The sequence below is a fragment of the Candoia aspera genome, chromosome 6 (assembly GCF_035149785.1).
Source record: "Candoia aspera isolate rCanAsp1 chromosome 6, rCanAsp1.hap2, whole genome shotgun sequence".
NCBI classification, from domain to species: domain Eukaryota; kingdom Metazoa; phylum Chordata; class Lepidosauria; order Squamata; family Boidae; genus Candoia; species Candoia aspera.
The window spans coordinates 48,052,818-48,069,229 of NC_086158.1; the positions used below are offsets into that span (position 1 = coordinate 48,052,818).

Consider the following 16,412-nt stretch of genomic DNA (forward strand, 5'->3'; position numbering starts at 1 on the left):
GTTGGCTTACTTATGAAGGAGTCTGTTATATTTTAAATGCCTTCACAAGAATACAGAAAACTGCCTTGTCAACCATTATTCCCTGATTTTAAGGAAACAAGAAAGTACTCCATCTTTTTGTTGCTGGTTTTTAAATAATTTTTAAAGTAATTTGCCAGGACAAATTTTCCCACTGTTCTGGACAAATAAGGATTGTATGATTTTCTGAACTGTATTACCCTTCTCTTTACACTAGCCCCCTTTCAGAGAACCTTTGAGCCAGCTTTTGCTCTTCAGAATTCTTGCATGGAAAATGGTGCACCATGCCACAGTCAGAGAAACGTGCTGATGGCACAAATTACAAGCCCCCAGCCGAATGCTCCAGCCCCCACCATTCGGGCAGATTTATGTGGGCTCTTGCCGACGTTATTACAAGTCAGAGTTTATTGGGAAATTGTTACATTATGCGGAGTGTCTAACAAATTGCTTATGCTGCTATAATTGGATTACAACAGCCGCTTGCTCCCACCGGTAAGATTAGGCAAGTAGGACTCCTGCCGATCTCTGAGCGTTAGCAGTAATTTTATTTGCCTTGCCTCTCTCTTTCCTAACAACATGCCTCTCTCCCTGCCAGCTGTCTGCTGAAAAGGCACAGGCTTGTTCCTTGGCCCTAACAATGCAATTACAGCCCTGCAGATCGCACTGTTTGTGCATTAACTACAGAGCCAAAACGAGGCGAATTGATCGTTTGACTTTTGGAGTGGTCACGTGATCCCTGTGTGTGTGTCTGTGTGTGTGTGTGTGTGTGTCTGTGTGTGTGTGTGAGAGAGAGAGAGAGAGAGAGAGAGAGATCTGGCATGCATCAGCAGGCAATGCTGCAGTACATGCCTGATGAGGAAGTGGCTCCACTTTATTACCCCTCCTGGGGACAAAGACACAAGAGCTTCTCTGTGCTGACCCAAATGGATGTAAATTAATTTTTAGTTTAGCCAAAATAGTTAAGCAAAACCAGAAAAGAGTAGGTATAAAATTATTTTGCTTTATTACCTAGGTCTGGTATTGTTCTGGTGTTGCTCCTTCAACATACCGGCTGTTATCCAAAAAGGTCACTCCTAGTTTCAATTTGATTCCATTACATCTAATAAGATAATATTTGTTACATTTCTATGAAGTGTGCCATTTTCTTCTCACTCCATAGATGGGAAAACTAAAAAAAACTTTTAACAACACATCTGCTACTATTTAGTGATTCCACTGCTCAAGTGAAATTTAAATCCAGATTGTACAGATCAATGGTCTTAAGACAACAACGACATGCTACTACTGAAACATGCAGAAGGATCATATTTTCCATTATGTTTGTTTCTCAAACATATGCAGGAAACACAAGACTCTTTACACTTCTATACTTACACAGAAGAAAAGTAATTATATCAAAGTATTTCACCAGCAGAGGATACTGAATCCCTACGATTTTTATGTAGTCATACAAATTGGAAAATTTAGGCTCATCCTTTTGATTCCTCATTTGTTAATTCAGTGCAAATGTTACTGACTGTACAGTAACTGTCAGGCCCTGAATTTAAAACAGCCTTGTCTAAAAAGTGACTTGCAAAGGCATCATGATTTGTGGAGATAAAAACATATACCATTATTTAATGCACGATGAATCCAACATACAAAGTAGCTTCCAGAATAGAAATAAAGGCATATGATATCCTGTGTGGGTATAACAGAGACTAAAAATGCCTGTTAATATGTAGTTTAACACTCAAAAGTTACTCTGAACAGCTGAAATACCTTATAAATAGCTCAGACCCAGAGGAAGTGCAAACGTCTGCATTGTGAATTGTAGATCTTAATTACAGACAATGGCTGGTATAGCAAGTAGGAAGGAAAAAAAACACACCAGTGAAACAGTTGCACTGTTCATAGCTGGCAATAACTCTTCAGGAAAATATTTACTATCAATCAGTTATGAGAAAAGGGACTCCATGCTCATAAAACAGCACGCTGCTTCTCACACCAGCACCATTTTGATTCAGCATAATCTGAATTTTAACAGCTTGTTTCCTGTGGATATAATTTTGGAAATAAATAAAACACGTCTTCTATCAAAATCTGGAAAATGCGACTTGGGTAAAGGGAGGAGGAATGTGAGTATTTTTGCTTCAATCCATTTTCAAATAATTTTGACAAATGCTGGAGGGAGGAGCGACTAAGAAAGTGAAAAGTATTTCAGATTATCACAGAATAATCTCATGATGTTGACATCAGAAAGATAATGAAAAATTGAAAATGATCAAGATTTTAGTTATATCTTATGGATGTGGAATATTTAAGTAAATTTCATACTACTACTTCCTTAGATTTATTTCCAATTAACAAATGTGTGCTTTCACTCTAAAATATTTATTGACATTCTTTTCAAGAGGAGAGGTGCATAAGAAACATAGATTTTTAATTCCTCAGTTCAAAAACCAATTCTGGGCAGAATGTGGCATCCCCAGAACAGAAATGCAACAATTCCTAGAAGGCAGCGTTAGCCGTGTGTTCAACCATCATTACAAAGAAAACATTAATGTGGGTAAAGTGCAGAGTCTACTAAACTCTGATAGAAAAAGCAATGAGAAATAGTACTGAATATAGAAAGGTCACAATGCATAAATGGTCTTTCACTGTAACTGTATTGACAGGATACCTTCAGGGAGATTCCCAGTATTAATAGGGATGCTCAACAAATCTCATGTGCAAAATTAAGGGCCTTGATTCAAGATCACTAATGCATTTCACAAACTTTTAAAATTTTTGAATATACTCTATTCTACATTATCTTATCATGTCTTTTTATTTCCAAACCAATTAACTGCTCACTATCGGGTTTGCAGAGATTCTTACGTGCAGGTATGAGCATGTAGTCTACCACATATGTCAAAAAGAATCTGAATAGGAATGCTAAGATGTCCCTTGATCTCCTAGCCTCTTTGAAACAACAACTATGAGAAATACCACTGAAACAAAGCATCATTTCCCAAATTAGAACAGATGACTGAGTAAGTAGGAAGCAATAGCTTCTAGAAATTCAGTCCTAAAGAAATTCTAACCACCATGGAAGGAAAGTTCTTTCTGCCTGAGAAGTCTTTCATTTCTTGGAACTTTTCATCCTTTTTGGGGGGGTGGGACATTCTGCACCTCCAAATGGGAAGGGGCAAGACATTAGTAAGTACTTTTAGCTATGCACTGTTATACTGCAGAGTTAAGTCCCCTCTATTGCCCATACAGTATTAGCTTAGAAAGTACAGCTTACAAAATAAGAGAACAGCTGCTAACTTGGCTGGCTTTCAATAAGCCTCATTAAAGCAATACCTTGATTGTCCTTGAGCTCAAGTAAAAATTGTGAGGATGTCTCACCTAAACATATTGGGCCAATCTTAGAAGTGGCCACCTATCTGCAACGGTATCACTAGAAATGAGAGAACAGTTCAACAAGCCTTATTAGAATACTGGTCTATATATTGGCCTATGTACTGGCCTACGTAGATGTACCATTCTGTATCTGATGGTGATCTATGCTCCTAATATGCTGGAAAACTTTCAGCAATTTATAGGTGCATGTCAATTATTAGAAACCAGCTTAAAACCCATCTGAAATTTACATAGCTTTCACAAGATATGGTAGTTTGTGTTTGTGAGCTCTTACCGGGTACATAGCCATTTAGTTCTTCCTTATACAACATTACAATCTTCATACAGGTAGTTCTCGGTTAATGACCACTTGTTCAACAACCATTCGAAGTTACAATGGTGCTGAACGAGTGGTACTTACAATCGGTCCTCGAAGTTCTGGCTCTTCCAGCACCCCCCGGTAACGTGATTGATCAGGGGGGTTGGCAATCGGCTCACACTTACAACGGCTGCGGTGTCCCTCAGTCATGTGATCACCATCTGCAACCTTCCCTGCTGGCTTCCCCCTTGCACACCCTCTTGCATGCTGCAGCAGCCACCCCAGGCCCCGCCACACTTGTGCCACGCTGGCTCCTTGCGCACCCTGCAGTAGCCACCCCAAGCCCTGCCACACTCACACTGTAGTGCATTGGCCCCTCACATACCCTCCTGCACCTGGCTGCAGTCACTTACCTGCCTGCCAGCCTGCTTGTGAGCCACCTGGGACTTCCTGCCGGCTTCACCACTGACTTTGCTTGTTGGAAGCTGACAGGAAATTGTGAGGAAGTCTTTGCTTAATGACCCATGATCCTTGCTTAATGACAGCAATGGGGAGTGCCAGGATTGCTGCTGCTAATTGATGCACTCATGTAACATTGCACTTTACAACTGTATCACTTAGCGATGGAAATTCCACTCCCAGTTACTGCCATTAACCGAGGACTACCTGTATTGCAACACATATTTAAAGTTAATTAAATTCATTTCTCTAGGCCAGTTTTGAATTTCTGTGTCAAAGGGCTCAATTACACAGCCATGTTAATGTGCTTTCTAAGTTTGCAGATATACTGTAAATATAAATATGACTGTCCCCGTTACTTACCTTTCACCACATATCAGCACTGAGACTGGTAGTGGTGCTGCCCTCAGAAAATATAATGTAGGATAGTTTCAGGACAGTGACTGGTGGGTTTCTGGAAGTCCTTTCCTCTCCTAGCAGTGACATTTACTGGTGGGAAAACCAATGAGCAACCACTGTCCCAAACGTGTGGTGGGGAAGGTTCAGAATTGCATCTGTCATATTCACAGCTTGATAATGGCAAAAAAAAAAAAAGTGGAAGCTTGGGGTGGTGAACTGCTTTCTTCTTATAAGGACTTGAAATCATAGAACGTTGATGTTCCCTTGATGAAAACTTAAAAAAAGAAATATTCTGTGCTTTCAAGCTCTGCCACATAAGTACTCCAATACTTTTTCATCCTATTTTATTCTATTAAAACCCACACAAGATAACTAAAGGTGTTTATTATAAACTGTATCCTTGGAAAGCTGGCAGTACTGCTGGAGCAGATCCAGCTGGCCAGGTAGCTCCCTCCCTCCCTCCAAATGGAAAGTCCTCCACTGAATTCACTTGCTGAGGTTTGCTCTTCTTCAAGCCCTTCTTAAAGCGATGACACACAAACCTAGGGCTGGTAGGTTTCCCCATTTCCAGTTAAAAAAGAAAGGTTACAGTTACTGTGGCAGGAGCACAGCCACCTCTATGTCCATCAAAGTGTACCTGGTCTTCTGGGCCTTCCGTGAGGTTAATATTCCCATGACAGGAGGAGGAGGAGGAGGGGGAAGAAAAGAAATAATAGACTTCCCCAATGAAATGTCCAGTCCCTTTGGCAGCCAACCAAATTGGCTGTAAATATCCAGCAGCAAGACAAGAGGGGGTTTTCCTGAAGCAGGCCAATTGGACTGATTTCCAAAAGCTCCTCCTCCATGCAACCTACAATGTCTGCATGGGAAGTCTTCTGTTAATACAGAATGGAAAATTCAAGGTTCCTATTGGAACACCTCTGTCAACTTCAGCCTGTCTCAGCAATTGGCTGGTGAAGGGACTGTGGCTTCATTGTGAGGACAGTTCCTCAGTGAATGGTAAGTGGGGTGTTTTTACAGTGTGGCACGCAAGCTGTATGGATGATCCCATAGAAAAGCAAGGTAATATTCAGGAAAATAAAAGAGAACAGCTTCCTCTGAACATTCATTATTTTTTGTTATTATTGGCTGAACATCTCATAGATGTTCACAAAGACCCTAGGGAGAATAAACAGAGGTCTAATTTCTATAAGCACACCTTCATAGGTACTGCAAATAATTTTTAGCAAGTGCCTTTCCCTCATGTTTCTCTACCTGCCATATGTAAGTTCTGGTCAAACCAATGAGCTCTGAATAGAAAAGCCTACTGCTGAACGAACTGCATATTGTCCACCATTCTCATGTTCCCAGGGTGAAAACTGCAAACCAAATATTTAGAGGGAATTTTCAAACAGAGGGTAATGCAGTGATAATTACAAGAAAGAATCTCCATTTGTAAAATATAGAATCATTTCTCTAATGCTCATATAGAGCCTGATCATGTAATTATCAACCATAGATAAGTGAAACTACGGATAATGAGGCTGCTGATAACAAGGACTACCTTTTCCAGTTAAGTTTAAGGGATCTTGGCTATAACGTTTATACAGATTTAACATGCACATTGTGGAAGATGTACATTTCAAAAATAAATTCTATTTGATAAGGAGTAGGAAGAAGGTGATAATTTTCCTATCAGCACTTACCTTGTGGCTTGGAAGGGGTGGGGAGAGACTATAAACGCTGACAGCTATATGCAATGAGTCTTGCAGGGCTACCCTGAACTTCCTTCTAATGGAAACATGAAGCTTAAGCAAGGGGAAACATGCACCCGCATTCCAGTCATTCACAATTCCTCAGACATTGTTCTTGTTTTACAACAGTTTTATTTGGTTGCAGGGAAAGCTAAGACAGGATACACATTTTGTCTAGAATGCTTCTTCTGAAGTGGAAATATGAAAAGGAACATTACCAATTTGCCATTATAAGGCAATTTTAAAATCAGAGAGTTGTTCTAATTTTCCCTCTATCCTGTTACGGGAAGTCTCCAAAGGGAAGGGAACAAGTAAATCTGAGTTTTTATTATATTATGGTGGCCAGCAGAGGGGGTATGAGAGTATCACATGCTCACCATTTAGACTTCTATACAAACTTTGCTTAGGAAATATAGGATGATAGAGGCATTTAGATTATTGGGTTACCTGTTTAAATCAAACACGAATAGTTTCTTCACCAGAAGGTAGGAGAAAAATACATCAGACCAACATGTAAAAAAAATATATGGCCCAAGCTAAAATTTATCAAGTTGAAAATCTAGGATATATTCTGTTAAACTGGCCTACAAAATATTTTAAATACATTTTGGCTTTTAATCTCTTTATTTTTCAGCTATTTGAAAGGGAGGGGGCAGCATTCTTAGGACTAATGCTAAAAAAGTGCATCAAAGCCAAGAGATTATAGGTAGGGTGCTATATGTCCCTAAGAGTTCAATTAGGTTAATTTTTATATGCTCACACGTTTTTACATTTTATTCCACATGAACAATTAAAAGAGCTTGCCATTAATAGATTTTATCATGTACTGAGATAACACAAGGATAAAAGTTCATAGTTTTACTTACTTTGGCTACACAGTTTTCAGTCTTCATTGTAGTACCTAAGCAGACTGTGTCTTGGCTTAAGCAAAGTCTGGCACAGCTGTTATAGGCCTGTGAAGATGGGGAAAAGGTGATAAAAATAATGGTACAACATAGTAAGTACAGCTTTCTTTAAAAATCTGTATTCCTTAAAGGGCCTTACAATAAAGTATCATGAAAATATTGTTTGCAAATGTTGTTTCTTAGTTAAAAACTCAGAAGAAAAGCACAAAGTACCTCTAAAATAACACTTTTCGAAAGCCAATGCGATGTAGTGATTAAGGAATTTAACTGGAATAGTGGTTAAGGTGCTAAACAAGGTTCAGATCAATTCTCAGATATGAAAGATCACTGGATAATACTGGGCCATGGTCTCTCAACTGTTGTGGAAAAACTGGGGGGGGGGGAGAATCGAATGTATATCACCTTGACTGTCATGAGTAAGGATGGCGAGCAGGGGGCTTCCATCCAGGCTGTAAAGCGCATGCGTAGTACTGAGGAATTAGGTATCCATTCAAAGAGACACAGATCGGGCCCGCCTTAGCCTTTGGAGTTTATATGTCTGGGTTTTTCCCACGCTTCTTCAGTTTGTTAGGATTTTCTGTTATGTAGCAGTAATAAAACACTAGAGACCTATTCCTTGTCTCAGCATGGTTCCTGGCTGTTAGGACATTGACTTCCTAAAGGAAAGTCAGGATATAAGCCAAATAAACAAACACAAATTTTGTGTTCATCAATCCTCTATTTTCTTGAGATAATAATAAATAGAAAATACGTATTGTAAATTTATGTAAAGGAACATTTGACATGATCAGACGAATGACACATATTGAGGTCTAGGCTAATTTGAATACGTTAGATTAATTGTACCCATGTAGTGTACTCCTCCCTTCCCCCTTCCCACATATACCCTTGTTATCAAGAATCCATTAACCTCCTGCAGATCTAGGGGTTCCTAACAAGTGTGTATATGAGAGAGGGAATCTACTGCAAAAGCACTGCTCTTTTATCTTAAAGATAGGTAAAGGTAAAGGTTTCCCTTGACGTTAAGTCCAGTCGTGTCCGACTCTAGGGGGTGGTGCTCATCTCCGTTTCTAAGCCGTTAGAGCCGGCGTTGTCCGTAGACACTTCCGGGTCATGTGGCCAGCATGACGACACAGAACGCCATTACCTTCCCGCCGAAGCGGTACCTATTGATCTACTCACATTTGCATGTTTTCGAACTGCTAGGTGAGCAGGAGCTGGGACTAGCAACGGGAGCTCACTCTGATGCCAAAATATGCTTCTACTTACTACAGGCAGTCCTTGCTTACCAACGGTAATTGGGACCAAGAACTCAATTGCTAAGCAGCGCAATTGTAAAGTGAGATGCCATGTGATCGTGCCAACTTACGATGGCAGTTCCAGTTGCCACCATTAGGCGAATCCCAAGTAGTTGCAGCATCCTGCAGTCATGTGATTGTCATTTGCGACCTCCTGCTGGCTTCCCTATTGACTTTGCTTGTCTAAGCCTGCAGTGAAGGTCACAAATGGCGATCACATGACAGCAGAATGCTGCAATATTGTAACTGCGAGGCAGTTGCCAAGCACCCAAATCACAATCAGGTGACTGTGGGGACGCTGCCACAGCCACAACTACAAGAACTGATGGTAAGTCCCCCTCGTTCAGAGTCGTAACTTCGAACGGTCGCTGAACAAGTGGTCATTAAATGAGGACTACCTATATTCCTACTTTCATATACTTAACAAGGACATGGCACTGCACATGATACAGGCCTGGTGTTTTAATTATTGAGGTATTCTAAGATTATGGAACTGACTCAAAATATAGAAACACAAAATGTGTTCATACAGTCTATATGGTCAGGATATGAACAACTGAGTAGTTCATTGATGAAGCAGAAGGTAACTAGAGTTAAAACAAGGTTTCTTAGTCTGCTCTTATCTTGGCTTTAAAAAAACAAATTATTTAGGTACTTAAAAAGGAGATATGTCTTTTTGGAACGCCGCTGTACTTGCTTGGACAACTGTTTCGACAGAATGGGTAGTGACGATACATTTTAGGAGCTTCTCTAAGTGGGGGTTTAAAGAAATACCCAGGCCTAGTATTTGTTTTATTGTGTTTGTGCAGAGGCACAAACATTAACCAACACACATGCATCTTCAATGTTCAATGTCAATGCAGATAAAGATGGAAGAGGACATCCTCTATTTTCATTAAGATGCTTTTTTTTACAACCCCTCCCCCTATTATTTACTCAGTTTGTACACAACTTTTCATTTAAAAATGTTAAGACAGTTACAGAAAAACAAAATCTATTATCACATATATAAGGAAAAACAAAATAAAGAAAAAAACAGCCCTCATTCAAAGCAGCAAACCCCAGCAGCTACAAAGAGAATCTGATTGCTGAACATCAGAAAGTAAGAAACTAAATGCACAGCTCATAGAAAGGCATCCCACAATGGGCTTAATTTCTTCCTATTTCCTTTTGAACAATGAAAAGGATTGTCACACAAACCATTTCTGCTTCTTATTGTCAATGATCCTTGAGAGGCTTGAACAATTGCTTTCTTGATTTAGGGTGTTACCACAATGGCTTGAGAAACCTAAAACTCTGTTTGCCATGTGGACAATGCTGCATTTTCTGACACTGCCTTGGATTTGTTCACAAAAGATAGAATGGAGTGTTAATGAGGAAGTCTGTATTTCAAAGAAGAAAATGAATAGTCTACCCTTGCACTAGACCAACATTTTCTTTGTGTCCATTAGGACTAAATAGTTTCCTTGATGAGGGGCAAAGAACCAAGAATATTCAATTAGTGGGTTTGCTATTGGGGAGATTTAAATCACAATATGGACTGTCATTTCTATTTAATTCTGTAGGGATATTTTTATCTGCTATATTTTAAAGAGCCAGTTTGGTATAGTGGTTAAGGCATCAGGCTAGAAACCTGGAGGCCATGAGTTCAAGCCTTAGGCAAGAAGCCAGCTGGGTAACCTTGGGCCAGTCAGTCTCTCTCCACCCTAGGAAGGAGGCAATGGCAAAAAACTTCTGAAATCTTGCCAAGAAAACTGCAGGGTCTTGTCCAGGCAATCGCCAGGAGTCAACACTCACTCAAAGGCACATGCACACACAATTTTAAAATAATGTTTTAATTTTGGGGTTTCATTTGATTCACTATTTTTTCCTTCAGCATGCATCCTCAGCAGCACAAACTCTCTTACCTTTGAGCTGGATCCCTGCCCCTCCCGGCTTCTAAGGGGTGGTGATCTGTTTGGGAGACTGTAAATGCCAATTTAAGGGAGGTAATGGTACTCAGTATCATAAAGGAGGCAGTGATGCACCCTCTCTTAAAGAAGCCAACTTTTGATGTCACTGTGTTAGACAACCTCCTCCCAGTCTCCAATTTTCTGTTCTTAAGGAGTTTTTAGAGAAGGTGGTAGAACTCCAATTACAAGGGATCTTGTTGTTGTTTATTCGTTTAGTCGCTTCCGACTCTTCGTGACTTCATGGACCAGCCCACGCCAGAGCTTCCTGTCGGTCGTCAACATCCCCAGCTCCCCCAGGGACGAGTCCGTCACCTCTAGAATATCATCCATCCATCTTGCCCTACAAGGGATCTAGATTACCAAAATCCTTTCCAGTATGGATTCAGATTTGGGTACAGGACAGAAACTACACTGGTGATTCTTGTGGATGACTCTGCTGGGATCTGGATGGCAGGAAAGCAGCTCTCATTTTCTTGGTAGCTCACTCAGTAGCTTTTGAGGTTACTGACAATCAATTGACTGCCTGTGAGAATTAAGAATAAGACATACTATATTACAGTGCTTCAACTCTACTGCACAGGCTTCTTGTAAGTTCTTTTTCAGTACAATTCAAAGTGCATGAGCCCAGGATATCTGTGGGACTGTCTCCTTCATGTTACCTCTGGACAGTCTGTTGCTCTGGTCTGGAGGGGAATACACATCTATCCTTGGCTCAGAAGATAAGGGAGAAAGCCCCAGGAGCAGTATTTCTTTTATTGCTACCCTGACCCTCTGGAATTTTCTCCCTCCCAAGATCTGTTTCTCCTCTGCCTTTGTTGTTTTCTGGAAAGCTGCTAAAACATGGCTGGCCAAGACTCTGGAAACTAACATCTGCATTGCCCATGTCACTCGGTCAGCAGTGCACTATTTTGCTACCTTAATGTGGAATGTTTGTTTTATGATTACTGTGATATGTCTTTGATGGCTTTAAAGGTTTCTGACTTGGTTTTGTTAATGACCTAGAGATCTTGTATTGTGGCAATATACACATATTGGAAAACAAATATTGGTTAACTTGAACATTTTTGTCATATAGAATAAAGTAATAGAATATAATTTTGCAGACAAAATGAATCTGAATAAGGATAATTGTTTAGTTTGATTTCTGATACTCAAATAAACCACTGCCTATTTTTAAACCTTGTTCCATAAGGAAAAGATTCTGAACTAAATTTTACATGAAAACTAATTATGCACCAAATTCTCTATACAACATGCATAGTCTTGACTGAACATTTAACAACATATGGAAGCTGTCTTCTATCAGACCATACAATTTGTCCATCTACTCCAATATGGTAGACTGTAGCGGATGTCACAGATTATTAAGCAGAGGGATTTGTTGCCTTCTTTTAAATGGAAATAAATTAGGACATTCAACATTCAAATCATGTGCTGTCCCACTGCAATGTAGCTAGTCTCTTCCTCAATGGGGAAATACAGTGAAAGTAACCAGTTAAAGAAGTCTCAAATGATCAGATTAGAAGACTTAAATGGGTGAATTAATCCTGCACATGGACAATGGCTTTGAAAGAAAAAAAAATTTTTTTTGAACAAGCATCAGCTAAGACAGAAAATTCTATTTACATAAAAGGTAAGAACCCCTCTCCTAAAACTGTGCTTAACTGTACTTTTTTTTTAAATGGTAAGACATTTACATGAACTGCTACTCAATTAATCAAGAACAATCCTTAACTGAGTAATACGTATGAATGATAATTCATATAGTAACCACAATCCTCAAAAAAGTCAATATTCTAACTTACCAGCTGTGGAATTCATAAAAGTTGGCCGCAGCCGTGACCATTCTACAGAAGTCTAAATTCCATATTTTTACTATACAATGCTTTCTGATTCTTTGGGCTCAGAAACTGAACTATCCAAGTACCTCCTCCCCAATCACCAAGAGAAGCCATTTCTGGACCATGAGAAACAGTATTTGAAATGGTTGCCTGATTTTGTGCCAGAGGCAGATAGCTTTGCATTAGAGTGCTTTAATACAGTTTTATACTGCATATAAAGAATGCAAGCATAAACCAGTTTGTTGAAAACTACCCTTTTGGTGAAAGCTTGCTATAATTCTGGACAAGTTTTCAATTTCACACTGCTGCTAGGGTAAAACATTTTAAAGAGTTTAATTTTTACAGTGGCTTCAATGACACAGGATTATCTAACAAAGTAATGGCTAATCAATAGGGGGTTTAGTTGTCAGGCAAAACATATAACACACTAAAAGGGATTGATTGTTAGACTCCTCCTTATTTACTAGGAGGTATATATTTAAAATGACACAAACTTGTTACCAAGCTGCATTCCTTTAACCTTGCAAAGGCTGTTTGAGATGAGTGTTAAGCAGCCTATAGCAAAACACACACTAATGGAAAAGAATATCAACAAAACATACAGCTGCTTCAAATCATGTCAAGAGCAGGAATACAATGAGAGTGACTAGGAGATACAAAGCTTAATCTGTTTCCAAACTGCCACCTTTACTAGTACACAGCAAAGAAAAAAAGAATAAACTCTATACTAGCTGTCAAAATTACAGATCTTGGAAGACTTATATGAATGTTCACAATTTATGGGTGGTGGGTTGTTAAAACAAATGTATCAATTCAGAATATTGTGATATGGACTTAAACAGTAAACAAAAAAGGAAAGATAGATTAAGAAATACAGAAAATATTACGAAGTTTATTTGTTTTACTATAGTTTGAGTTTCTATAGGTATTCTTAAAATGGCCAATATTTTCTATGCAGCCATATCTTTCTTTTTTTACACTAAAAGAATCTCATTTTTCAAGAGGAAAACATTTTAAATTATAGTCAGTTTTCACTTTACTACTTTTTGATTGACAAGCATTCTTAAGCTCTCATTAGCTACTTAACTTAGATATACATTTCTAGATGTTAATATCAATGTGACAAACAGGGATGTTCAGAGAATCAGAAGTGATTACAAAGCTTTTCTTAATGTGTATGTACTGACCAAGTTACACTGATATCACTACGTATCAGTCTGTCAATTTTATTGTACATAACCATAGGTTATTACAAGCTATGTGATGTGTAAAACAGCCCTTATGTTAGATTCTATTAATACCACTGTGAAGTAAGGCTAATTGTCAGAGAAAATAGCCTTTGAATCTCAGACATTTCAAGCTTCTCATTTAAACCAATTGAAGCCTTTTGCAATTGTATGGTCTAAAGAAAATGCAATTTCCCAAGCAATTCATCCAAAAGATCACCATCTGTGAGTAAAACCCCATTTTTGTCAGGTGTGGCAACCTAAGGGTTCAATAAGAATGTTTTTTCTACCAATTAATAAGTACATGATTTATCAGAGAAATATTGTAATTAAAAAAACCTCTAAAATCTAACAGCACACCCGCAACCTGCTTTTTCTAGAGACATGATTGTTAAATTTTTTTTGCTGCACAAAAAATATTTTGTAGCAAAACAACTGCCAGATGGTAAAAAAAAAAAAGTTATTAGACTCTGAAGAATTCAGCAGATTTGAGAAGTTATAGGTAAATCACTCCTACAGATTCAGAAATACTGCTTTCATCTCAATTATAGGGCCTTAGGAGGCCTCCATTAGTTGTCTTTAATACTTTTTGCACGATTTTTTAAAAATATATGTATTTATTTCTAATAAGGTACTTCCAAAAGTATTAAATGCTTGTAAATTTAAAAACATATTTATAACTATGTAATTAAAAATGAAAATAAAAATTAAGTTGAGTTGTACAGCATTACCCAGATTCCAACATGCGATTAATGTCTTGAAATCTGTGGCTAAATCTCCTATTTCCATAGTCCAGAATAATTATTTATTTATAATTCAAATTTCTAAGACCACATACCTTAACAGGAATGCTTGGCGACACTGAATAAATGAATAAATAATCATAAGAGAGTGAACAGACATGAGCAATGAAAAACCCAATATAGCTCAATCCTGGTAGACACAGACCTCAAAATATCTCAGGGCCTGGGGGAAAAGCCAGGTATTCCAGACTTGATTAAAGGACAGTAGTGTCAGGGCTGTTCAAACCTCCAGGACAATGCTGGAGGGCAGCACTGCAACAAGGAAGGCCTACTTTCTAGACCCCATCAGATGGCATTGCTTAAGAGACAGGGTGTGAAGTGAGCCCAATCTGTCAGGTCTTAGACCAAAAGAATGGGAGAAAAGCAGTATTTCAGATAAGCAGGCTGTATCCCATGAAGGACTTTGTAGATGAAAACCAGCACCTTGAATGGGGAACTTGCACAGGCATATCAAGTTATGCCCATAATTTAAGAATTTATATGACTGCTTTCATTAGATTAAAAGCATAATTGCTTGCACCGCTGCATTTTGGACCAGCTGTAGCTCCAGAGTGGTCTTCAAGGATAGCACCATGTATACCATATTTCAATAATCCACTTACAAGATGACTAAGGCATGCTTGACTGTGCAATGGTCTCCCAGTCCAGAGTTAGTAGTCTTGAGGATCCTGTCCACTTCCTCAGGAGTCACAGAATCAAACACTTCTCAGATAACAGGACAAGGATATGCCTAAGTAACTCAATCAGAGTTGCTCAGTTGGAGCTTGGATGGGTTTAACACTAGTACCTTTGCAGGAACCCACTCCTGCTACCTTGAGTGCTCATCACAGTGCCTGAAACTGTATCTTCCTGCTGAAGACCAGCAAGCTTCAAATGCCAGCCTTCCTGCTACCACAGCTCCTCTGAGCTTGCTGCACTGCTTAAAATGGTGGACCGCCTCACTGACACAATATAAGAGTGTCAACCATGGACAGATGTCCTACTTGAGGGTCCATTTCCTCACTGCTGGAAGGCTATCCCAACACTTCTCCACAGCATGCTGTTACACTCCGCTCACATTCCAGTACCATAGCCACTGCAAACATTCCACCATCTACTTCAAACAAACCTTTCTACCCACTGACTGGAAAAACTATTAAAACACCATCTTCTCTTTGCCTACCATCAATATTCAACTTCACCTGATCACCATCTTAAAAAAGATAAGTCATAAAGGAGGAAGACAGAAACATTTGGCAAGACACAATATAAACTAGATAAATCAAAACCCTTTTCAGAAATTCCCATAGCTCTGTTGCAATACTGCAATTAGATCTTTCTTGCTGTGGAGCCAATAGTCCCTAATTTTACCACTAGAGGGAAGAGTTGTCTCGGTACACAGCCAAAGTAGATAGACATGATTTTCTTCTGAGCAATTTCTGTAACGAAGTTCTCTTGACGAGATGAGCCTTCTAATTATACACTACAGTTAAAGTAACTAATGTGAAAGAAACAAGAAAGACCCCCCTCCACATTTTTTTAAAGGGCAATGATACTATCTGTTCCCATTTTAACCTACCCAATCCTGGAAGTTACTCAATAAAGCAGAATTGACAAAAGCAAGGAGAAATGAATTGCTTGTAAAACAAAATCTGAAATAACAGCAAGAACAGTCAAACAAAAGAGAAATGTTATGGTATTTAGCCATCTGGTAGCAACCTGAAAACTCACTGTCCTCAAAGAACAGAAATACAGTATGTTTTCTCAGTTCACTGGTTTATGAATCAAGCCCCTCCCATTTTTAAAGCAGATTAGCTAATGCTGGCAGATTATCCAGTACCAAACTTTTACATATATACCTGTTTCAAATAGCACCTTAATGTATAGGCTGTCTGTTCCTTCCATGCCCCATGTCTTGGATATATCTATATAACCCACTTACAATTTTTTGGATTTCCTATCTTCCATTGCTGACCTGCCTTAAGTTTTGTGATCTTCAAATGTTTAAATTGCTCATTTTATAAGCCTAGTCATTAAAAGGGAAGATGGCAACTAAGGCAGTCATTTTTCTTCCCATTTACAATTGGTGACATTTCTCCAGCAGTGCACAAGGT

At 38.9% G+C, this 16,412-nt stretch overlaps 1 protein-coding gene across 6 annotated transcripts in view; it reads right to left on the bottom strand.

Moving 5' to 3' along the window:
* Positions 1–16,412, bottom strand: part of BTRC (beta-transducin repeat containing E3 ubiquitin protein ligase) — a 180,081-nt gene that overhangs the window by 67,177 nt on the left and 96,492 nt on the right. For all 6 annotated transcript variants that reach the window (XM_063307064.1, XM_063307066.1, XM_063307062.1 and 3 more), the window contains one exon: positions 7,161–7,247. In XM_063307064.1, coding sequence (XP_063163134.1) covers positions 7,161–7,247 — 87 coding nt within the window. The remainder of the gene's footprint in view (positions 1–7,160; positions 7,248–16,412) is intronic.